The sequence below is a fragment of the Vidua macroura genome, chromosome 5 (genome assembly GCF_024509145.1).
Source record: "Vidua macroura isolate BioBank_ID:100142 chromosome 5, ASM2450914v1, whole genome shotgun sequence".
NCBI lineage: Eukaryota > Metazoa > Chordata > Aves > Passeriformes > Viduidae > Vidua > Vidua macroura.
In genome coordinates, this window is record NC_071575.1 from 52,313,364 (window position 1) to 52,339,022 (window position 25,659).

The window sequence follows — 25,659 nt, forward strand, 5'->3', positions numbered from 1 at the left end:
TGTAAATGGTGAACTGGCCAAAACATTTGTGACTGCTGGTGAGGATGCACCTATTTATGGAGCAGCCATCTGGCTGCTACTCAGAGACAAGTAAACAGCAGAGCTCTGCTACGCTCTCCCTCCGTGCAGGATCTGACCTGGTTCCTTTTACTCTGCCACCAATTTTCAAGCACCTTCAAGAGCTCTATCATGCTTTGAAACTGATGAAGACACTATCACTGTTACAGTTTTAAGAGTGGCATTCAAAATTCTGACTCCACCCAAAATACCAATGCTATGGAACAGCATTAGGACAAATGGACTACCTTTAGCCAGGACAAAACCTGATGCTACTGGGAAAGAAAAAATAATTCCCCAACATTACCATTGGGTGGCAGGGCCAGTTCCAGTACCCAATTTAATTTTGGAAATGTGCAATTAAGTTTACAAGAGTAATAACTCAGTACTTTAAGAATTACACTACAAGTCATTTTGACAGTATCTAAAACCAGGGCATGAAAAACCATGAAGTTTTTCACCTCTACAGCAGCTAGCCCACAGACAACTGCTCTTGAGAGCTTCATGATTTTGTGGTCCAACTGACATAACCAGTGAAGTTTTGTCACAAACTGCATCCTCTAGATTGCTGAATTATGTCTCTAAAAAAACCAAGAAAACCAAATTTCAAAATGCTTTGATGATTGTGCCATGTTTCAATAGAAAATGTATCTGCAGTAAATGTGTATGTGCCTTTATACCTCTATGAATGTCCTTCATCAAGCAATACCACCAGCACTGTAACCTTTCCAGAGCATCACATTTCAGTTGCAAGCTCTGAGACTGGCAGATGGATCCAGAAAGGCTAGCCCTGTGTGTATGGGTAAAACAATCCTTTCCCTAATGCTCTATGGCAAGACTATGCGGAATGTCGTTTATTCAGTGCAGGCAGAAGATTCTTGGTGAAATGGCGTGCCTCATCATTGATCACAAGACAAAAGCACCATCACAAGCATCCCTTGAAGCAAGGAGTCATTCTACAGGTAATTTTCCAAAAATCATCATGGGAGAAACAAAATAAAACCATGGTAGGTCCTGGATCTGGAAGCCCGTCACTACGCAATGAAGAATTCAAGCAGAGTTTCCTGGGAATAGTGGAGGTCCTAGGCTAGGGGTGTGAGAATTGCCACCACTAGATGTGATGAACCTACAAAATCTACGCTGTCAAGCAGCCCTAGCCCACCAACTCTCGTAAGGCAGTGCTGCCATGACGGCCTCGGCCCCCCTTTGTTGGGTGTGGGATGCTGTAAAGCGCGCCCATGGCAGCAGGACTGTGCCGGGCCGTCCCATCCTTCCACACCCCAGGGACCAGCTGTTCCCGCACAGGATCCCCGCCCTGTCCGGAGCCGCCCTGCCGCTACTGCCCTGCGGCCGCATCCCCTCGCTGGGCGCTCAGGGCCGCCCGCCCCCTGCCAGCGCCGGCCCCTCGCAGGCCGCTGCCGCCGCTCCCCGCCCGGCCCGGCCGAGCCGAGCCGATCCGAGCCCGGCCCGGCCCGGCCCGCCCGGCCCCCTCCCCTGTCTGCAGCGGGTGGAGGCGGGAGAAGGGCGGCGGCGCCGTCACGTGAGGCCCTGCCTGGCGCTCGGCTCTCCGCACAGCCCCGCCGCCGCCAGCCCGGCCCGAGCCCCGCCGCCGCCTCTCCTCGCCTCGGCTCGGCTCCTCCGGCGCTCCCATGCCCAGCAGCGAAGCGGTGCCGCTGGGGCTGGGCGCCTGCCGCAGGTCGGGGGCGCTGGGAGGGATGCTGTCGCTGGTGGCGAGGCTGCTGGAGTGGCTGCGCTCGCTGTTCTGGAAGGAGGAGATGGAGCTCACGCTGGTGGGGCTGCAGTACTCGGGCAAGACCACGCTGCTCACCGTGCTGGCGGTACGCGGCCCCCGGCCCGGGGCAGGGCGGTGCGGTGCGGAGCCCACCGGCGGGGCAGGGCCGCGGGGGTGCGGCGGGCGCGGCCGGCCGGCGGGGCTGGAGGGGCCGCCCGCCCGCCCGGGGCCGCCGCCCCGCGGCCTTTCCCCCGGCAACAAGTGCGGGCTTTGCTGCTGCGGTGATGCCACCGCCTGCTGTGAGGTCCTGCGGCGATGCGGTGGGATGCGGAGGGATGAGGAGGGGGGGGCCAGGTGGGAGAGAGCATGAGGCAGCTTTTGCATCGTTTGCAACCTCGAGAATTTCACAGCGGGAGACTAAGGTGTGTATGAAGGTGTTTTCAGAGGGAGGAGGAAGATGTCTTCTGGGTCTGGCTGCTAAGTGTGCCCATCTTGGAGCAGATTCGTGGGCGTGGGCTCTTGCCGTGGTTCAGGTTGGCTTTCCATGTTAGTGTATCCCAGAATAATACACTGTGCATCCCTCAAGGCTGAATTGTCTGTTACTGAATTCTTTCCTCCCAGCAGTTGCAGCAATACTAATGCCTCCCACAAATCCTCCATAGCTCTTCCCGAGCATTCAAATCTGGTTCTAGCATTCCGTTCCTCCTCTGGTGATGGCCTTGCAGCCTCTCTAATGCTGACACCTCCTACCATGACATTTTCTCTTTTGTCACCATGCTGAAATACATTTCTCATCTTTCTTTGTTGTGCCCTCCAAACTGCATTTGGGTCCATCCCAAAGATTTGCTTTCCATCAGGGGATGGAAATAAACATGTATATATGTTATATTTACTTACTACTAATCATGAAGCTTAGTGAAGCTTTTCTGCAAGGTGGTATCTCTTGTGAGCTGTATTGCAGGGGATGGAAATAAACATGTATATATGTTATATTTACTTACTACTAATCATGAAGCTTAGTGAAGCTTTTCTGCAAGGTGGTATCTCTTGTGAGCTGTATTGCAGCTTCAGCTGCTAGAAGAATAAAATTTCTAGATGTTCTTCAGCCCTTAATGTGAAAAGCTAAAAACCGTACTGGGAGGTGTATGGGTTAAAGTCAGAGGGATTGAGGCAATGAAGACCTGAGTATATGATATTTGTTACTTGCTTTTGTATATGACTATGGATTAAGGGAAAAAGAAGAGATTATGCATTAGTGTGAATGAAGAAGTGGAGAGAGAGTGGGAGAAAAAGGTGCCCAAAAAGTCTGTTTTGGGTGACATCAGCAATCAACGGAATATACTTGTTGCTGGTATTTTAGTTGGTTTGTCAGGCACTCGGGTAATCTTGCTGAGATAGGCCTTGGTGCTTCTTACGCCCATTGGAAGTGTTAATTTCCCAAAGGAGGGCCTTGCTGTGGAATGGGGAAAAGGCATGACAGATTTCACTGCTTTTTGGATTGTTCTCATCAACAGAGCAAAGAAGAGCACAGTGGCTCAGAGACCTCAGTAGTGTGTGGTGCCAGACTTTGTGTGTGTAACTCTTTGTCCACTCCCTTGTACTGTACCACCAATGGAATGGTGGTGTAGCTGTTTGTCTCTGGGATGTTATCGTCAACACCAGAGCACTCCTGTTACTGCAGGTCTGATTTTCCCTGTAAATGTTATTTCTTAAGAGTGTTCTACAAGGCATTCATGTTTTGTGACTTAGGGAGGGTCACATATTGCAGGTTTTGTAGATTTTGGATCTTCCAGTCTGGAGATGACATGCCATGGTAATCCCTGAAGAAAAGTGGTTGGAGAATTTTGAAAAAAAATTAGGATAAGGCTAACTAATATTGTATGTAATAACTATATATTTAATAACTATAAACTAATATTCATTTTAGAATATCAATAATAGTTTTCTCTTGAATGCCGTTGATATGTGAAGGGCAAACAGTTTGGGAACTCTCTGTATGTTTGTGAATACGTGGCTAGAGTGTGACGATGAAAATAGCTGTTGCAAAATAGTGGCTACTTAAAATATAAGCTGCAGTAGATCGAGAAAAAACATTGGAAATTACAATTTTTTTCACTTTGCAAGAGCACTCAGAGATCCTATCGTGCTAAGACTGAATATACACCCTTTGAGACAGTCTCTGCTCTTCAGAGACTCAAACTCTTCAGAGTTTGAGCCATATTTAGTCCTTTATTACCAATGGAAACCTTGGATAAAGTCACTGCCTTGTGCTGTGGATGTGCATTGATAATAGAGTAGAATCTGGTCCATGGTTGTTGATATGGTATGGGGTAATGACAGTGTTCATTATTAATTCAATATTCTGAAACTTTTAGAGGACATTACAAACTTCTTAGCACCAGTTATTTTTCATTTGTGTTGGGAGGTAATCTGGTTTTTATTGACATATGAGAATAAAATTTTTTGCACTTCTTAAATATTCCCAAGAATAGGCAATTTGTAATGTAAACCTTCCTTACCAAGCACAGTAGTATAGACTTTTTACTTTATGGTGATCAGGTCATTACAACACAGTAAACAGCTCTTGGACTAATGTGAGCAAACAATTGAACCTATTCCTTTCTTTTCTTCACTGTGTGGGAAAATAAAAAGCTATAGACATAATACTTTCTTTGTATCTGATTCCATTCAACCAGAATGGGGAATTTTTAGAGGAAGAGACTGAAGACCAATGAAGAGGATGCTAATTCTTTACATTCTGTCCCCAATATTAGAAGACTTATGGTGGTTTGGTTTCTTTATTTATTTTTATCTTCCAGTTTAGCATATTACACGTGATGTATAATTTACTGACAGAAGTAAAATTCTGATTTTCTCCGGCTTCCTGAGTCAACTGTCTGGTTTTCCCAGCATTCCTGTCCTTGAGAAATGATGCTACATTTTCAGTGTTTATGTATTCATATGGGGAATATGTGTTTATACATTAGTCCTCCACAAATATAGGTACTACCTATTTTAAAAAATTCATATAATTATAGAATGATTAAGATTGGAAAAGAACCCAAACATCATTAAGTCCAACATTTGACCGAACACCACCCTGTCAACTAAGACATAGCACTAAGTGCCACATCCAGTCCATTCTTGAATGCCTCCAGGGATGGTGACTCCACCATTTTCCTGGGTGGACCAGTACCTGATACACAGGAGGATTTACTGGTTGGCTTTGTCTTACTACATCCAGTTAAAAACTTCTGTCAGTGCTGGGTATGTGTGTCTGTATAAAACTGTGGGGGCTTTTGTTTTCACTCTGTTTTTCGTTCTGCTATTGACAAGTTAGTGAAGCAGGGAAGAAGAGGGAAAAAAAGAAACAAAAGATGGTGACAATATATAGTACAGAATTTAGCAAGAAGATTCACATAAGTAAGGTTGAAAAAAGAATTGATGGAAGTTGTTTCTTTCCTGAGGGATCTAATTCCAAGTCCTTGTGAGACAATCGTGTAACTTTCAAAAGTTATACAGCTTTTAAAGCCCCAGATTAAAAATGGTTAACCTTTAATTGTAAATGCAAACTGGAGGCAGAGTGTATTCTCACTCCACCACAAACAGAAAAAAGTTTCAGAAATTGTACAGAGCCCAGGAGTAGCCCTGGAGGGGTAGACCGCGATACACATTGTTGTTCCAGTGCACCCTCAAGCTCTGATCCTCCACTTCTCAGGTGAGAGGGAACTGATGGAACATGACTGCATCCTGCCTTGTCCATATATACCCAAATTTTCTTCCAAAAAGAAAAAATCAACAACCCAGGGCACAAGAGGTGATAGGTAAATATGGGCAGATAGATGCAGAACGGTGGTGGCAGGCCCAGAAGGTGCTGCTTTCCTTGCTGGATGATTGGAAAACCAGGATTGCTGTGTCTGTTGCAGAGAGCATCTGGGCCTCTGTGTGGACATAAGTAACGAACTGCCTATCTTACTGTATTGTGTCCGGGAGACACAACAGCTTGTTAATTATGCATTTTCAAAAGGAAGAATGAGTGATGAGTTACCTACTCAGATCTCAGTTCTGTCTTTATCCTCAAAAGGTGTCTTCTGTAGTGTGTTGAAGTCTGTAAGATTCCCATTGGTTTGATGAGAAGTCTCTGTTGTGAAAATATTTCTCTGAACTGGGGGAGGAGGCAGTATTTTTGTGCTGGGGGTTTATGTTTGGGGTTTAAGGTACACTAAGTTAGTACCTTGTACTTTTCTGTCTTAATGGCATTCTCATAGCTCTGAAGCAGGATTCCTCTGCTGTCCCCTGCGCAGAAGGAACAAGTCTGAACACAGTATTTTCTGCATGGGTAGTCTTTCACTGTTTTTATATTTGGAGTTAAACTACTGGTAACAGTAGTGAGAAACTACAGGAAAAATCATAGTGTAGCCAGTTTTATAATATTTTTGTCATGGGGGGGTAGGACTAGGTCACCTTTGAAGGTTTCTTTCAACTCAAATCATCCTACAATTCTATAATTTGGCTGTGCTGCCAAAGGATCAGATAAAGAATTATCTGAAGTCTCGTGGTTTCTGGGGTGATCTTTGTTGCTGAAGAGAATAAAAGATCATTTAAAGGGACTGAAATGAACAGTCTTCCGTGATGTGACAATGCAGTAATTGAAGTGCTGGCCAGTGCTCTTGCTGAAAATTAATGTGATATTTTACAGTATTGTAAAATAAAGTTTTTTAGATTGCAAATGAAAACCTTTCTTGTATGTATCAACTGTTTTATAATCAATATAATTTTGGTTTTATATTCTAGTCGGGGCAGTTCACAGAAGATATGATTCCTACAGTAGGCTTCAATATGAGAAAAATAACAAAAGGAAATGTTACCATAAAGGTAGGTGTACATGTTTGAATTAATACAAAGTGAATAAATAATAGAGTAATTTCAGCTGGAAATATGGAAGACAGGGAATTTCTTTTAAGATTATAGGGTCCCTTATCTGTTTTTCTAGCTCCAGACTAACTTTTTTTAAAGCAATAGTAATATATTTCTCTGTTACATTAATCTGTTTGATTTCATTTTATTTCGTGCCAGGCACAAGCTTTGTTGCACTTTTGATTTAGGAAGGTCATAAAATGTGGAGATACTAAGGTAGCTGAATTGACTCATGGGGGTGTATCTATCTTCTCTCTTCTCGTTCCCCCCCCCCAACTGTGAGTGAAATCTGGAGCGACTTAACTCCTGACTTAGGTATCTCAGTGGAGAGTGTGGTTTAGCTCACACGTTAGCTATGCTGAAATAGAACATCTAGCTTAAATCAGAGAACCATCTCTTACAGCTAATAGAGACACATACGCTTCAAAATAGGGATAAATCACTCTGGTAGCATTAGGGCACTGTCTGTTGTTCGATTATGAAGGGAGCCTGTTTGATTAGTCTCAATGAAATTCACAACTTCCAGATAAAATTAGATCAAGAGAATCTAGATTTTTGTCTTTACCTTGACTTTTCCCTCCTTTTCCATAATTTGTGTGTTCTTTTCTCCCTCAGTTCTATAGTTACTCTTTGTCTGGTTTGGTATGACTCCTAAACCACTGATCAAATTCCAGAGGTGCCACAGTCAATAAAAAAGTTACTACATTCAACCATAGCTGATAAATAATCCACAGGAATAGGAATTTCCATTGTTTTTTGTATTTTGCACAGAAGCAATGAGGCCATGATTGATAGAGAGAAAACACAGGCGTGGTTGGAGGGGTGTACTGATGCTGCTGCAGAATTGTCAGATGTAGAAGAAAACAGAAAAGTTGTTGATGGTTCATTAAACTAGACAAAAACCTTTTACTAGTAAGCAGTAGTCAAGATAAAGTATTTTTTGAGACAGGATAATTAAAGAAGGAACTGAATAATAGTTTATACCAGGGTTGTCTGAGCAAATGATGTTGCAAGGTTAAGTTGTGCAGTGTGGGTGTGGATATGTTTCTGTGGAACTGTACCTTGTTTTACTCTTTGATCTCAAAAGTAATTTTATATATAGTTGCAATAATGGAATTTTTAAGAATAAGGAGATAACGCTAACATAATTTATATGTTTATTAGTTTCAAAAACCATACTTAATTTGGAAGCCAGCCTGCATAGGAAGAAATCTTGACTCATTCTCACAGTCTCTCTGCTACAACAGCATTCAGTGCAAGGAAAGGGTGTAGGGGAATATGACTCTTAGGCATAGATGCTTATTTTCTTAAGAGTCAGGATAAACTACTTGTATGTCACTATTCCTGCATCTAGGTTAAAATCTTGCAGGTTATTGCTAGATAAGGTTTCCAGAATTTTTTTACTTTGAGGAAAATGACATAATCTTTTGATAAGTTGATGACTCAAGAATGATGAGGTGTCTCTTGCTAGAATCCTTTTATGAACTATTTGCAGCCAAGTAACAAGAACCCACAGTAAAATTTTCTTTCTTTGGCCTTTTTATCCCAACAAAATAGGTAACCATTATCATAGAAATACTATTATATTCAATTGTCAGCTACTAAAATTAATGGATAAAATGTTATTGTACTAAACCCGTTAAGTTCTTTAAACATGACAGGAATGATGTTTATGCTAAGCAAAGACCTGACATTGTGTCTGACCTTTTTCGAAGGTTTCAGGGGACACTATAAAACAGAATCAATTAAACTTACTATAAAGTTGAGGTTGAAAAGTCATCTGGGTCAAAAAGTCATCAAGTGAAAAATTGGCATTCTAGAAGTAGTAAGATTGATCAGTTTTGGACAAGTAAGTTGCAAACTTACTTGTTTTTAAAAAAAAGCAATTAGGTGATACTAATCCTTTATCTGTTTTTTGCTCTATTTTGAGGTAGGCCACTAAGTGGGAAGTACTATGTTAGTGCAGTGTCACTGCCTGGATCCTTTACTTCAGTTCCATCTGCAGATTCCATACAATTCCAGAAGGCAGAAAGAACTGACACCCATGGTCTTCTTTCCTTTCTTCTGATTTTGGCAGTCATTTCCAAAGGCTGGTAGATTTATTCTCATTTTTAATCTCTAATCTTAATGTATAAATGTATGGTCATTGGCATGTGTGTGTATATGCATATTTATCCAAACCACACTAAAAGAAAAGCACTGATTATTTACTCAAGCCGAAACATTTCGTAGGAAGATGCCAGTTTCAGATGTTCTTGAATTGAAGCTAAACCTGTTTAGAAATGTAAGGCTGTCAGCTTTAACCATGAACTGTCAAATTTTGACTTATCAATATGTTTAATAACCTGTCACCTGTTATTTCCAAGAAGAGAAGTCAATAAAGGAAGGATTTTACCACACGGTGTTTGAAATCTAAGCAGGGAGCTTTACATTTTGAGGTTGTGGATGAGGTATTGAAGTGCAGGATGATTTCTAGCATCAAAGTATTTTATGTACTACAATGTAGGGATCTGCTAGAATGATTCTATTGAAGTTCATTACAAAACTGATGTTCATTACAAAACTGATCTTTTTTTTTTCCCCTGACAAAAATAAATTACTGAATTGCTTTGAGATTTTAATTCCAAACACGTTTTACTGTTTGGTGAGTGATTTGATTTTGACGGGTTTTCCATTTTTTGGATTTGCTTAGTATTAGCTGTCCTTTTGCTTAGGTCAGATTTACTGTTCAACAAGCTAGACTGCAGTTAATAAAATTTACTTTTAACAAGCCAAGTTTCAAGAACCTCAGAAGACTTGAATTGTGAACTGCTATTTAAAGTGACTGGGAATCTCCAGCTAAGCAACCTTTGGTTCTTGCAGCGATGGTCTTAGAACAGTGCCATTTGAAAGGAAATAGAGCACCACAGACGTGTACACACAGATAATGCCACAGATTCATCTCCCTTGCTCTTGCATTTGTTTTTATTAAAATAGCATAGATTCTGCACTTCCCAGCCATAGTGGTCCACAGGGAGTGGAGAGCAGGTGCTCGGGGGACTGGAGCTGGCAGAGTGGCCTGTGGTCACCCCAGCTGTCACCGCTAGATGCCGGTGTCCCTCCACCACACCCTGCACAGCCTGGCTGCAGGAGAGCAAAGCTGAGCTTCTTGCTGCTTACACTTTGCTCTGATGTGGCATGGAGGCAGGAGGATACCAGCTCTGTGCATTCCTCTGCCAGCTTCCATTGTTGCAGCACTCCTGCTCTGGACAGTGGTGTTTTCAGGTCTCTACACATCCTTATAGAAGCAGAATCCTTCAGCTTTGTAATGCTTCCTCCTACTATTGAGGTTATCTTACCTGTCAAATTGTCATTACAAATATCATGCAGTAATACAAGCCTGTGTGTGTACTCTTGAGTGTAGCTCCAGCAGTGTTTCAGCACATACTGGCTATTCTGTATGACTTGGATCACTCTGGAGAAGCTGTGCTGTGTCTGGCCTGATTTCAAGTCAAAGTGGTTATTTCTGTAAAAAAAGAATTTTTGCTGAATGTCCCAGTGTTTAATGATAGTTGTCTGTAAGGAATAGCTGTACTGGTGGTTCAGAAGGGCTGTGATCCACAGCAGGAAGCCCAGTTACTAGTCCTAAATCCCAGAGATCAGTGTGTTTGGTGTGTTCATTAGTGACCTGGGTGGTGGGACAGGATGCAACTTCAACAAGTTTGCTGGTAGTACAAAACTGGGAAGAGTGGCTGTTGCAGCAGAGGGTTCTGCTGCCGTTCAGAAGGACCTTGACAGGCTAGAGAAATGGATTGGTAGGACCCTTAGGAAGTTAAGGAAGTACGAGGACTTTGGTTTTGTGTCCTGTTTAAAATCCACCTGTTGATCCTTCCAGCACTGTATTTTGTGTCTCTGATAAAATGGCAAATAGCCTCTGGTCACTTAGAAATACTCCCTCCCATTAAAATGCCTCTGTGCTTGTTGTCAAGAGTTGAAGATACTTTGTGAACTTTTCTGTTGCAATCCTATTTCCAGTTCTTCGGTGAAAGTATTATGATTAAATTGTGAACATTGAAATGCACATATAGCTTTTTTCTTTTATCTGATGTGATTAAAATGCCTAAATGCTATGTTTAAAAGTTGGACTTTATCACGAGTGAGGAGGGAGAGCAGAGTTCTTTAAAGGGCCAAGACTGATTTCAAAGAACATACTGTTCCGGGAAATACTGCCTGCATAAAATCATGTGTAACCACATTGCACACTTTTTTTTACTCTAAGAGCAGCTATGAAGGCATTTCCAATATATAGGATAATAAGTAGTAAGTATTCTAAAGTAGCAAGTTATTCTAACTTCCATAATAAGTTACATGGCTGGTAGGTTAGGCTGTGTAGATTTGGATATACAGGGAAATTTATTAAAAAGTTTAAGGTTATTAGGTTTTTTATTCTTCTGTTTATTCGGTAAAAAAGATGGTTATTTTTGGTTGAAGATTTCAGTCTAGAATAGCTGATTGTTCAGGATTTGTGCCTTGTGAGCTTAGCCAGCTGGTAAGTAACAGCCTGAGCCAGTTGTCTGAACTTGCTGGGGAGCAGTGGGTACTTTGCAAGAATGCAGGGTGGGTAGGCAAGGTGGTTGAAACAAACAGAACAATTTTCTGCTGTTGGTGCCATCTGAGCACTTCAGTAGACAAAGAGAAATTTTGGTCACCTGGATTAAATTCATAAATTTTAGATGTTTGAAGTTGTTCCATGTTTTTCAGTTGCCCCATATTACACACTGAGTTGGCTATGGGTGCAATGACTGCTATGTATGTGCAAACTCATTGGTCACATCTTAGGCTTCTGTGTATACTGTGATGGTGGATGTTACTGGTGCTGCCTTATTCTGTCCAAATATTCCTCTCTGCTTAACAAATTCCTCAACTCTTTGTTGAGTTCAAATATTTGTAGTGTTGGATTCATCTTGCAGGTTAAGATATCTACATGTAAACAGCTATGTCTGCAGTGAGGCTTAAGCTCTTGTAATAATAGTCAGAGGAGCTGTAGTCAGTACTGTCAAGTCTAGAGCATAATTCTATCATCCTAAACAAGATGTTATATCTGATCAGCTGAAAGGCTGTCTAGACTTTGCTGACTACTGTGAGATTGTAGGTATTGAGCCCACACACTGACATCAAGATAGAAATTTGTCATTGTAATCTCTGTCCACAAGAAATCTTCAGCATGTCTGAAAAAAGCCATGTAACATGACATCTAGAAAACGCTTTTCCTGCAACTTTCTCATGAACCATCAAGCCTTCCCACAATATGAACTAATTTGAAGAAACACAGCTAGAGTGTTAATGAACCTTCCTGTAACTGAAAACTTTAAAAAATTCTTTGAACCTATTAATGTGCATTTTTGCTCAACTCTCATGATAGAGCTCTGTGCAAAAGAAAAGGACCTGCTCCTTAAACACAGTTAATAGCTGTGGTCTTAAGATGGAGCCTTAGGCCCTCATGAAAAAAATTGGAAAAAGATTAATCCAAAGTTTCCACTTTTAGAAGAATTTGATATATCTCAAGTAAGTACATGGTGATCTAGTTTACAGATTAAAACATTGCACTAATTAATGACAGTGTAGACCTGCAAGCACAATAAGAATTACTACACTATAGAAGTAGATAGGAATGAATAAAACAGATTAAAGGGCAGTACTAACAAGATGTGTGCCTTTGAGATTGAGCCTGAACATCAAATCCTTGAGATTTTAATCTCCTGTGAGACAGTGGTACTGGGTATCAAAGAAACTTTCTCTCAGTTTGGTCATTCTGTAATCTTTTCCTGATTCTTAACATCACAATTTTATCAATTGGGATAAAATTACCTTTTAAATATTATGAAACTTTTATTCCTGAAAGGCCAGTAAAAGCTATGGGAGAAATTTGAAGACCAGCCTCTTTTTAAAAACAGCCAGACAAAGTAAACTTCTTTTTATAGCTAGCTATATGTTCAGTGGTAAAGGTTTAGTCTCCTGCCTATCCCCATTCATACCCATAACATACTTTTTACGTGTGTATGAAATACTGTGATGCAAAAATAGTTGATATACAAAACATGCAAGGCTCATGCAAGAAAACTTCTTTAACACCCTTTCCTTCATGGGTACCTCTTGTATTCTCACAGTTCTGTCTGTTCAGTTGTGTTCTGTGAAAATGGTTTGTTGCAGCAATTTGTGTTTTGAATTAAGTAGTTAACTCTTTCATTGGCTATTCAATATAATAAAGAGTATTAGAAAGTTACTATTAAAACCATTTTGATTTCAGAGGGAAAGAGGTGAGGATTTTTTTGCATTTCATGCATTTATTTTTTTTTAATATTTCATATAATTATTACTATATTGATATAAACTTGGTTCTAAAGCACTGTTAAAAACACCTAGTCTATATTGTGTCCTTTGTGTTGTACTTTAATGAATAGCTGTAAGCTTGATTAGGGAAACTGACTGGAAATGACTTATCTTTCCATTGTTTCAAGGTGACTTTTTCTCCTAATGAGAGTAATCTTGTTCTGCAGTGCAATTTAATACCGCAAGATACAGTATATCACAAGGAAGGACAAACGCAGTATTTTTTATCTTGTATTATTTATTTTGTGATTAGTCCAGGCTACATCATCTTTTAGATTTTCATTGCTATCATCATTCCAAAAATCTAATCTGACTACTAGCCTGCCCTATCATATTTCCTTTTTTTTTTTTTTTCCCTCTGGTCTACCAAGAAAATAATTTAGTTTCTTTTTCAAGACACACAGATGTGCACCAGATGGCTTTGGATAGTTTCAAGGTCTTGATGAGTTATTGGAGTAATTAGTGTTGGTGTAAGTTTTGTCACTTAACCATAATGCTGAATACTTCTTTTAAATTATAAAAGTTTATTTTACTAAGACCTTTGATACAGTGCTTCAAATGTCAGTACAGACATTAACTGATACCCACTTCATGGTCAGAAGCTCTTTCATGTGTAAAATTTTTGATCTTATTCAGGGGATCAAAAGGTACTCTACATTTAGGTGATACAATAGTTTTATGTTGGAAGGAGTGTTAAGATATCAATCAGGGAATGATTTTAATGGTGAATTGGGAAATACTTCTTTCTAATATATGAATATAAGATATTGAAAATTATATAAAATTGATATGTAAAAATGATTTACAGGCCGTGAAATTAAAAAAATAATGGATATTAATTGAAAAAGGCCTTATCCCATGGGTCTGTGAAGTCTTGCTCTTTTGTGCAAAGCTTTGTTGCCACAGAAGGCTTAATTTGGATTTATAGTGTAAATGTGAGGACAAGTCTTAAAAAAAATTATTTCTGTATATATTACATCCAAATTTAGTTTCTTCTGTTATACATATGCCTCCTAGATCTGGTATACAGTATATATTGTTTTGATAGCTAAATCTGCTTAAAATAAGAAAAAATTACTTCTCTTTGTCCTTGGCAGAGGACAATTCCGTTACTTTTATTTGTCAGTGTTCATCACTGTCTTAATCTGTGTGTCACTTGTAACACAACTGTCTTTGGATGTAGCTGTAACAGATACATTGTCATGCAGCCCTGACCTGCATGATGTATAGATGTTACCTGGTACTTTGATCTGAGAAACAGTTTGGAAACAAGATACTGTTTACAAGATACAATATACCAAATATACCAAATTTTTTTGGAAGTAAAGCAGACTACAGAACTCCTGTATAGAAAAATAACGTGTTGATGTTCTAACAAATTTAGGAATTCCATGGGGTTGCTGCTCACTAATAGCATGTGTAAGTATTTATAGGATTTGAGCTTTATTTCTTCAAGAAACATTGCTTTGATCACTTCAGGCCTACCTATACTACTGTTTCCTTTCTGGTTCTGATTAATTTATCCATGTGTCTTTTAAAGCACATTTGTTGAACTAGTGGGAGAACTGTGGAGGTATTGGAGTTCCTTGGAGTGGGTAGTATCATCCCTTATGTGGATTCAGTCTGCTCTCTGACCAACTCTTTGTTTATTTACTATCTGTCTTTATCTGGTTGAAAATCTGATACCTTCTTAACTCAGGTCTCCCTAGCCACATTAAATATTAACCTGCATAACTGTTTCATACAATGATGATACTCTTTTTTGTTTTGAGACTGTGCATTTGCAATAATTCACTTCAGTATCTGAGTAAGACTTTTCTTTCAGTGAGTGGGAAAGGGTAACATTCTCCAAAAGAACATTTGGAGCTTTTAGTGTAACAGGCCTGACATACTCTGTGAATGTGCATGTCCCTGTCCATTAGCTAGAAGGGGCCAAGAAGACCTTTGAATAAAATTTTGGAATTGGCAGTACAACCTGCGTGCTGCATGTAAGAGTTAATTTATTCTGTTGGGTTAGGGCTATGTAGTTAAAAAGTATTTTAACATTAAGAGGTTGTAGTATTCTTACCTTTTCAGGTGTGGGATATTGGAGGACAGCCAAGGTTTCGAAGCATGTGGGAGCGTTATTGCAGAGGAGTCAATGCAGTTGTGTAAGTTTTCTTTTGTATGTCCATAGAAAATGTACTTTGTAATATTTATTACTATAAAATTAGGTATTATATTATATTATACATAAAGAAAATAAATTTTTTTTCTTCTGTCCACCTCCATCACATAAGAAGACCCAATACAATAAAAGTAGTGTGTTTTGCACATGCAGCAACTCAGACATGTAAGTAATTGCATATTCCAGGCCATTTTTTCCCCATGGGCTGTATTTAACAGCCTAAATCTGTTATCTTCCTTTATCAATAAATGCAGGGCTTCTACAACTTCGGATTTTTCTAATGCTCTTGTCAATATCAACATGTTTGTCACATTTCAGATGTTTTAATGCAAATTTCTGCAGCTAATGGTCAATACCATAAATGATTATTCTTTGTTGCAGTTACATGGTGGATGCAGCAGACCTAGAAAAAGTAGAAGCTTCAAAGAATGAGCTTCACAGTTTGATAGATAAGCCACAATTGCATGGAATTCCGGTAAGTATTTTCATTATTATTCTTACCTGAATGTTGATAGTGTGGCCTAAATCCTCCTGAGTTGGTTTCTCTGGTCTCTTAAAAATACTAGGTTATATATGATGCAGCCTTGATACATTCAGCACTCTTAGAAAAATTACTGTGGTTTTTTTTCATAGTAGTCAGCAACTTAGGAGCACTGCTTTGTGTTTGTACATTTTCTTGTCTATAGGTCAGAATAGATTTTGAAAATCTGTGTTTTCACATGTGGCATTATCAGATAGTAATTACTTCCAGTCAGTCCCTTGTTGACTGGATTTCAGCCAGTGACCCAGGCATGTTTCTGGCAGTTATCTTATGGCATGTGAGATCAGTATTTCTGCAGGTTGGCAGACAGTAACATCAAGTAATGTTCTCTGCCTCCAGAGATTGTGTAGAAACTTTTTTTATTTGTCCTGACTTTTTCTTGACTTAGTATTTCAAACTAAATTGTGTGGAAAAAATGCAAATATGCATCTGTTCTCCAGTTGGAAGTGTCAAAGGATGGTGTATTCAGCTGAAATTATAACGAGGAATATGAAGGTGGAGACTAATGTTGTTTATTTAAATGTAATCTGCCAATTTAGGAATCCATCAGGTTGTCATTGGTCTTTCTATTGATGCCACCAAACAAGAGTTCATATCTTGACTATAAGAAAGAAAACAGTCCTAAATACAAATGAGGAAGAAGTTACTCACAACTTGATGGCTCTTCCTTGGCCCCTTTTTTGTAAGCAGTAATTTGGACACTTGGCCTCTGCAAGTAATTGAAGTTACCTGAGGGTGAGTGGACAATGTAAGGACTTAAAGAACACAATTGAAGTGTGTCAAAACACCGTCAAAGCCATAGAAGGAACTTCCCATAAGATAAGCCACCACATCAAGAACTTGAGATAAGCACAGCTGCCACAGTAGACAGGAGATAATTCCAGGCCTAATGGAGCTGAAGGTTTAGTCAACATCTGGACATGCTAGGCGTCTGGACATTGCCACTATGGCAAACTGTGGGAAAGGAAGTGCTTGTACACATGTCATCGGTTATGGGAATGGCATCTACACCCCATGGATACCTGGGACTTGGTCTGTGTAAAAATGGTACCTCCAGTATGCAGTCGTCTTCCTCTTTCTCTCCCTCCTTTCCTCCCACTATTCTCAAAGGAGAGTTTTTCAAGTGATTCACCATCTTTTTTATAAGGTTTGCTATTTTTGTTGTGATTTTATATGTTAATTATCTATTGAACAAATCCTACAGAAGTTGACAGTTATGCTGTTCATGGGGAGTGACATTGCCTGTCCTTTGCACTCTCTTCACATGCTTTTTTGCTTCTCACTTTTCCTTACTGAAATGATTGGTCTCTCATATCTTCAGTAGTATTTAATTAAGTTCCTTGCCTCTTATATGTTATAATATCAGATTCCAAATGCCCAGGCTAACCCACACAGTAATTTCCAAGGTGCAGTGACATATTTTTTACTTACTTTTATTTCATATGTAGTAATTAGTATTGAACTTCCTTCAATTTATTGTGCTCAGGATTTGGCACTATAGATTTTAGAGCAACTTTATTAATCTGGACTCTAAATTACTGCAAGTAATGAGTTTAATATGTTCCAGATTCATGGGATATAATGGGACAGTCTTGACTTAGAATTGTAGCACATCTGGAAAACAATAATGCAATCATAACTAGAAAAACCTTCCATTGCTTACTTTATCTTAGAATGTGCTCAACCCATTGACCTTCATTTATACTTGAAGCCTTAAATAGGAAGTCTGAAGTTCCAGCATCTATTCAGTAAATGTTCTGCATTTCTTGGACTAAATTCCTAATGGCTGCCTTTCAGATTTCTACCATGGATGCTCAAATTGGAGAGAGAGGTGGCTGGTGCTTAGGTGATACTTGGTTCAGAGGCTGAGCTGTTCAGTGCATCAATGTTAAGAAGCAAGGGAGCAAAAAAATGTAGAGAGAATTTTGTCTGGGTCTTTAGGACCAGCCTCTGCTGCTGGGGTCCTACTTTTGATTAACATCAGGGGTCCTCTGAATTGAATATCCTTCGGTGGCTTGAGTGCACCTGATGCATGCTCTCTTCCACATTTCTTTGCATTTAATCTGGCACCATCCTGTAATGCCATCCAGAATGGAGAGATTCACTTCTAGAGGAGACTTCTAATACTAACATACCCAGAAATAATTTGATCCAGTTTTCAGAGGGTATACATCCAGCATCTGGTCCTGACTAGAAGCAGGATTTCCATGATGTTCCCACAGTCATTGGTCATTTTGAATATGTCCTCTGTTACTTTCTAAATAGCTGCAAGATCCAGAATAATGCTAACAAAAAGTTACAGACAAGAATAAACTTTTGTTGCTCCTGGATTTAATAGGCATATGAATTATTTCTTTCAGGTGTTAGTTCTTGGAAATAAACGAGACCTCCCAGGTGCACTGGATGAGAAGCAGTTAATTGAGAAATTGTAAGTAGCTGGCTTTTGTAAAAAGCTGAGACACTGTGAAGTTTGATATGTAAGTCAAAATTATTGGTAGTCTGTGGCAATAGCTGGCTATAAAAGATGTTATTTTGCATTCTCAGATATTCCACTTCAAGCTCTGCCTGATGTAGTGATAACTGACTGCAGTAGATTTGAATCTCTCATGATTGTTGGTTGTGTGAAGTTATTTCAGATAATCCTGTTTTCCCATCAATGAGGATAGAACTGCTATGGATAGTGAAAGGGTCATTTTGACTTCTTGCAGTACAATGCAGTGTCAGTTTAATGCTTGAATGGCATTAGAACAAACCATATCAATCTAGTGTTGGTAAATTTAAGCAAATTGTTGGTAAATTTAAGCAAATTTTTGCCATATATCCAAAGCATAACTTAGGGATTACTGAAACTAACAAATTGATGCATAGTAAATGTAATTATAAAAAAATATACAATTTTTTAAAAATGACCAGTATAGCACTAATTTTGTAAAATGGGATTCACAAGTCACATAATTTTAATTAGTAGAAAGTGAAGTGAAGTTTTGCTATAGTAAGGGTGGTCCAAAGACGGGGCTACTGAAGTGGGGCTCACAGAATGGCTGAGGTTGGAAGGAACCTTGAGGTCATCTACCTGCTCAAGCAGAGACTTTTGCCCCTTGGAGCTGATTGCTCTGGACCATGTCCAATCAGCTTTTGAACATCTCCAAGGATGGAGACTTTGCAACCTCTCTGGGCAGCCTTTGCCAGTGCTTGGTCACTCTCAGAGGTAAAAAGTGTTTCTGTGTATTCAGAGAACTTCCTGTGTTTCAATTCATGGCCATTGCCTCTTTTCCCATCATTGGGCTCCATCTTCTTTACAGGCTCTCTTCAGATTTTTGTACACATTAATAAGAAGTTCCCTAAGCCTTTTCTTCTCTAGGCTAAACAGTCCCTACTCTTCAGCCTTTCTCAGTATGGGAGTTGTTCATTATTTTAGTTGTCCTTTATTGGGCCCTATTCCATAGATTTATATCCCTCTTGTACTGATGGTCCACAGCTGGTCAGGTACAGCCTTACTGGTGCTGAGTAAAAGGGAAAGATCACCTCCTTCAGCCTGCTGGCAGCACTCCTAGTGCACCCCAGAATACCATTAGCATTTTTACCACACTTCGTGATTGTGTTCAACCTGGTGACCCGCCAAGACTTGCAGGTCCTTTCCTGCAAAGCTGTTTTTCCAGACAGTTGGCATCTGACATCTCCTGGTGCCTGGGGTTGTTTCTCCCCAGGTGCAGGACTTTGCACTTTCCTTTGTTGAACTGCATGAGGTTCCCTGCCAGCTCTTTTCTCCAGCTTGTGGTGGTCCCTCTGGGTGGCAGTATGACCCTCTGGTGTATCAGCCACTCCTCTCAGTTTTCTGTCATCAGCAAATTTGTGCTTTTCCCCATCATTTGCAACAAATGAAGATGTAGAACAGGATTGGACCAGTATTGGTTCTGGTGTACACTGGTGGTCACTGGGTTCAGCTTGCCTTTGTGCCACTGATCACCCAGTGTTCAGCCAGTCTTCAGTCCACCTCGCCACCTGTGCATCCAACCCATACTTCCTCAGCTTGTCTGTGGGGATATAATGGAAGGCATTGTCAATGCCTTAATCAAGTCAAGGTGCACAATATCTGTTTCTCTCCCATCATCTACCAAACTGTAGATTTCATTGTAGAAGGTTATTGAGTTGGTCAAACATTATTTCCCTTGTGTGAATCCGTGCTGACTGCTCCTGGTCACCTTCTTGTCTGTCACATGCCTGACACGGATTAGTTGCTGATAGGATTAGTTGCATCATCACGTTCACAGGAATCAAGGTGGGGCTGACTGTCATGTACTTCCCAGGGTCCTCCTTTTTCTGAAGAATGACTTTTGCCTTCCTCTACTCTTAGGCACCTCTCCCAGTTGACATGGTTGCTCAAAGTGGCCTCACAATGACATCAGCTAGTTCCTTTATCACTTGTAGGTGCATCCCACCAGGGCTGATGGACTTCTCCATGTCAAGTTTGTTTTTTTATTCCCTGATCAGATCCATCAAGGATACAACTTCTTTGCTCTTACTCGTGATCTCTCTGGGGCCTGGTGTTTCTGAAAGCTAATCTTGCTAGCAAAGGCAGCATTTTGATGTCCTGTGTAACTAGGTCCCCTGTCTCATTGAGCAATGGGTGCACATTTTCTCCTGTCTTCTATTTGTCACTTCCTGGTTTTCTTTGACATCCCTCATGAGATCCAACTTCACCTGGGCTTTGGCTGATCTACTGGTGTCTCTGCATTCTTGGACAATGTTTCTTTATTCCTCCCAGGTTACCTGTCTCTGCTTCAACCTGTATGCTTCCTTTTAATTATTGGGTTTTGCCAAGGGCTTACTGTTCATCCACTTAATGTCTTTTGGCTTTTTTCCAGGCTAGTTAGGATATGTTATTCTTAAATTTGGACAAAAATTTTGAATATTAACTGATTTTCTGCAGCCCTTCTTTGCTACAGGGCCTAACTACATGGGACTTTTCCAAGCAGATCCCTGAAGAGGCCAGGTCTGCTCTCCTGAAGTCCAGGGAGGTCCATATTTAGTTCTCTTCTTTACTACTCTTATATGGTCTTCAGACTTCTCAGTCCTTCACTTCCCACCTGCTTCAGGAAAAAATTTTGTGCATGTCTGTGTCACTTGTGTGAGGATAAATAAATGGGGGAAAAAATGTTCAGAAGCTCTGAAGGGGGCTGGAGAATTCCCAGAAAGAAGTGGATTAAGAATCAATTTCTTCCTAAATGTAGAGGCATCCTTTCAGTAGGAGTCAGATGTGATATATTAAGTATGATATAGTAAACATCCTGAAGATAAATGGTGTGATCATTTGAGCACTGATATTTTACTATGATTTACTGGAGAAAAAAACTCAGAATTCTAAGTGAAAAGAGTAAAAGGTGAATGATAAGACATGAGTAATACTTGGTTGCTACCACAAGACGTTATTTTTAGCTTATGGATTTCTGTGATTTTATTTCTCACTATTATATTGACCTAATGAGAAATTCAAATTTTTGTGAAATTACTTTATAACCTTTTAATCCTTATAGTTTAAGAAATGTGTGATTTTCTGTGTGCAGTGGCATATTTTAAGAATTTAACATCTGGGAATAGAATTGAACCCACTGAGTAAAAAGCAGAAAACATATAATTTAATGGAAATTTCTGTTCTCAGTGTTTATAGGGTTATAACAGTACTTATTGGTTTTGTTTCTGTAGAAACCTTTCAGCTATTCAAGACAGAGAAATCTGTTGCTATTCTATTTCCTGTAAAGAGAAGGATAACATAGGTAAGCTTCTTCTAGTGTCATCAGTGTGTGGTTTGTACTTCAGATCACATCAGGTTTGAACATCTACCTCCACTATATTATTGAAGATCTCAATAGATCTCAATTTACATTGAAAGATACTTTGCAAATATTGTATGCCACTGTATTTGTTTCAACACACAGTTATGTGTAATTAAAAAAGAAACTTGTAGAAATATTTAGTTCCATGGGAAGTTAATTTGACAGGGACTGTGGGCATTGTTGGAGCACCATGTGCCATATTTTGAGGAAGACCTTGAGAAAAGAGGTTGGGCGAGAAGCTAGGGAGACTAAAGGGCTGGAAAGTACCATTTATAAAGAAAGACTCTTATGCTAGATTATTAAAGAAATGAAACTACTAGTCTTTTAAAGAGAAGACTGGCAGCTGTCTTCTTCCTCTGTGCTTTTGACTGATGTCAGTGCAGTTGAATGAGATGATACTGGTTTTTCAGTGTGATCTGCAGCCTAGCTAACTGGTCTCATCAGGAGGTGTAGGTGTAAGGCTGCCAGTTACTGTGTCCTGAGAGACTGTGGAAGATAATTATATAGTTAATAGCTTTGATATAAGTGCAGTGGGTTGCTTTTTTCTGCAGTCTCAAAGCCTAAGCTGGTCTGCAAGGATATTCATGGAGTGCTGTCTTGAACTTAAGACAAATATGGCAACAAATTTCAATTTGAGGGCTAGAGCTGCTGCTGCCCCCTGATATCCTTCCTGCCTTCCTGACAGATGTTACTGCCTTGAGGCAAAAAAATCTAAACTGCTCATGAATCAGTTTGTGAACTGCTGCAGTTTTCGGCTCAGTGCATTGGATTGCATCAGGAGGGGTGCCAATTTGAGCTATCAAATTTTAGTCCAATGTTGCATATCTTTCAGAGACCTTGGACTCCTACAACCTACCTAAATAGCTTCTTAATGTGTTGTCAGATTTTTGCCCTTCTCATTCCTTCTGTTTGTGTATTTGCCTTTGTTCTCACTCAGCATTTCATTCTAGTCTGGATTTTACAGTTTGTTTTATGGTCATCTTAAATCTTTGCTTTTTCAACAGTTCCTTGTCTATGGCTTAGAGAACTTGATGTCAGTCATTATACTTCAAAAATACAAAATGCACATGATTTATAGACATACAAACATAGCTAGGAAAGTGGCACCTGGAGGTTGACGTTAATGAACTTTAATTATGTGTGAATAAGAACCTGTGGTTTCTGGGTTTTGTTTGGTTGGGGTTTTTGTATTTGTATTAACTTGCTGGTGTTCTGTTGTGCTTCTACAGTCTGCAAACAGGCTGTTGAGTTTTCATTTTGTTTTATCTATCCTGGCAGACATAACATTACAATGGCTTATTCAGCACTCCAAATCAAGAAACTGTTGAAGAAACTTTTGCTGAAGATAACTCTTCCCCAATCACTTTGACTCCTATCAGCTATACACACTGAAAAGATAAGGAATGCAACTGTCTATTACCAGGACTCACTGTGGTCATATTTGTTAACAGAAGTAAATCTGACTTGTAATGTCTCTGTCTGTTTTGATCCTTTTGTGGTTTTTTTTTTGTTTGGTTTTTTTTTTTTTTTTTTTTTTTTTTTTTTCGAATCCTGATATTTGTCTGCCTAGGTGAAATTCCTGAACGCCTTAACACAAGACTGGAAGAAATCAATAATTTTTTGAGCTGAAATGTTTTGAGTTTATGCATGCAAATTGTCAAATACATAGTACTTTTTTCTAATTTGAAACTGAATAAATTGTGCAGTGGAAACAAATGACTGTTTTTTTTGAATGTAGCATATAATTATTCACACAGATTGTCTTCCCTCTGAACACATGTAGTTAAGTACATTCAATCAATTAAATCAATTAATCAATTAAAACTATAATTAAGAGCTTTTTATTTGAACAAAATGCTGATATTCAGAACACTTTCACATACTCTGGAGAAAAGTTATTTACGAAGTTATGTATCTGTAGTTAGTTTTTCCAGTCCCTAATGTGAATTATTCATATGAATATTCTTTTGGAATTGAAAAATAAAATATTCTAGACAATTTAAAAATAAAATATTCTAGACAATCTTGTCCTTCTTTATTGGGAAAGGAAAGAGCCTGGAATTGTAGTGGGTATTTTTCTTTCTTAAGCAGAGCGTGAAATAGAGAGCAGGTGAGATCATGTGCATCTTTTCTGATGTTATTAACCCCCAAATTCATGGATTTCCTAAGCATTGTTACTGTAAATGAAATGGTGTTTGTGGACTACTCTGTGCATTCCTGAACCTTTAGAATTTTCAAGTATACAACATAAAATAGCTGGGATCTGAAGTAGGATTAGTCCTTTGGAAACAGATTAAAGAAGCAACTTTTTAAATTTTGATGCTTTGCTAACATCTTACAGGTACCTTCTTCCAAGTGCTTCACTTAAAAAGCTCTCTGATGGCAATTTTTCTATGAGTATGGAAATTCTATTACATATGGAAAGTTCATATCAAGAAACAGTAGACAGACACTCAGTGGCCAAGTGTTTCAAGGACACTTGCAGATCTCAGAGGGAGAAGTTCAGGCTTAGTGTTCAAAAGATGCTGTAAATCGATTGCTATAGTATTGAAAGGGCTATAAGTCATGTATGCAGTTCTTGCACTTAAGTACATGAACTATGAAAATAGGAACTTTTTTGTCACTTCTATTTGAGAATGCTTTTAGGCTAGTGGCTCTGATAAGCTGCTAAGAGCATACGGCACAGAATTGATAAAATCTTTCTTGAGTGTTATAGGAACGCTACTGCAGACATGGTAAACGTTATAGCACTTGCTGATAATATTTGCAGTCTCACCTGCAGAAGTGTGGCTACAGGGGCTCATTGTTCTGTGGTAACATGAAAATAATTTGACAAAGTGCTGAGTGCTCAGTGAATAAATAAGTGGTGGATGCTTCTGAAAGGGGATGATGCATATAACCTTCCAAAACCTGACATGTAATCCATCTAGTGACAATTTGTATAGAGCCATTGTAAAATACACTGGAATTGTACTCACTATACATACAACACATGAGAAGAGCTACTTCTGCACCAGTGGTCTCAATATCTTCCCTGTTGTCATGCTTTTTTGGTAGTAGAGCCTCATCCTTCAGAACTATCATCCTGGCATGGAAAGTCATGCTTCTGGCATAACAGCTCCACCTCACTGAATCACTCCTTAATTTGAACCCCTTCTCTCACTCCTTGCTGCAGAAGGTTTGTGGGAGTGGGCACAACTTTTTTGCAAGTTTATGCAGTTGGTAAGAAGAGCAGTGCTGGCTTCTATCCTTCCCTTGCTTTGCTCAGTGTGGTATTTCTTTGGGAGGTGACCAGTGAAGAAACCTTCTTGTGTGAGGTATCATCAAGTACCAGTGCAACCTAAGAACAACCCATGGAGGGAGGAGGTGGGTTCCAGATAGGCCAAATGAATCTTTGGGAATAAGAGGTGAAAATTAGCAATTTTGTTATTAAAATTATCCCATTATGCACCATATGCTGATGTTTTTCCTCCTACTATTCTCCTACTATGTGACCTTGTATCCATACCTAAGGCAAATTAGCACAGACACTGGTTTCACTCCTCCCGTTTGCAAGTCTGTCTGTTTTTCAACAATTTGCCTTCAAGTAATTTTTCAGAATGGACTTAGCTGAAGGTGATTGTTTACTGTCACATCCAATAGCTTTGTGGGAAAGATGAATTGCTGATGACTGACGACTATGAGATTTTATTTCTGAGACTATATTGCTAGGAAGGGTTACAGAGATGTAGACCACTAAAGCCATCATTGCACCAAAATTGTTTGGAGAGGTCACAAATATGCCAGCCAGGGAACCTCTGTGCAGAGAGTGTCCACGTGCTCAGGCAGCAATACATAATGCAGTGCCTTGCATGGTTCCACACTTGGTGTTTCAGAAGCGGGGGGGGCATGCAGAGACAAGGAGTGACCCCACTGCTTTCTGCTTCTCAGCATTCCGAGAAGGTGACTGCAAGACAGAGCAGCAGAGGCTGTTGTGCTCTGGCTCTGCTTGGGAGGTGGTGAGTACCCTCCTGTGCCCACCCAGCATGTGTGGTGCTGGTAG

General features: G+C 39.7%; 1 protein-coding gene across 2 annotated transcripts; it reads left to right on the top strand.

The window, feature by feature from the left end:
- Nucleotides 1-1,558: 1,558 nt before the first annotated feature.
- On the top strand, nt 1,559-23,630 carry LOC128807381 (ADP-ribosylation factor-like protein 8B). Of its 2 annotated transcripts, none has more exons than XM_053977749.1 (7): nt 1,559-1,895; nt 6,584-6,664; nt 15,152-15,225; nt 15,624-15,717; nt 18,144-18,211; nt 21,487-21,557; nt 22,896-23,630. In XM_053977749.1, exons 1-7 carry the CDS (start codon nt 1,707-1,709, stop codon nt 22,943-22,945), a joined length of 627 nt encoding a protein of 208 aa, XP_053833724.1. In that variant the 5' UTR covers nt 1,559-1,706; the 3' UTR covers nt 22,946-23,630. The 2 variants fall into 2 exon arrangements, with proteins under 2 accessions (XP_053833724.1, XP_053833725.1); XM_053977750.1 differs by lacking the exon at nt 1,559-1,895 and adding an exon at nt 2,059-2,211.
- Nucleotides 23,631-25,659: the final 2,029 nt, after the last annotated feature.

Excerpts from the sequence above, each read along its gene's own strand:
- LOC128807381 (XM_053977749.1), top strand. The coding sequence starts at position 1,707 with ATGCCCAGCAGCGAAGCGGTGCCGCTGGGGCTGGGCGCCTGCCGCAGG. Across the intron at positions 15,226-15,623 it reads AGAGGAGTCAATGCAGTTGT|TTACATGGTGGATGCAGCAG; the intron begins GTAAGTTTTCTT and ends TCTTTGTTGCAG. Across the intron at positions 21,558-22,895 it reads TAAAGAGAAGGATAACATAG|ACATAACATTACAATGGCTT; the intron begins GTAAGCTTCTTC and ends CTATCCTGGCAG.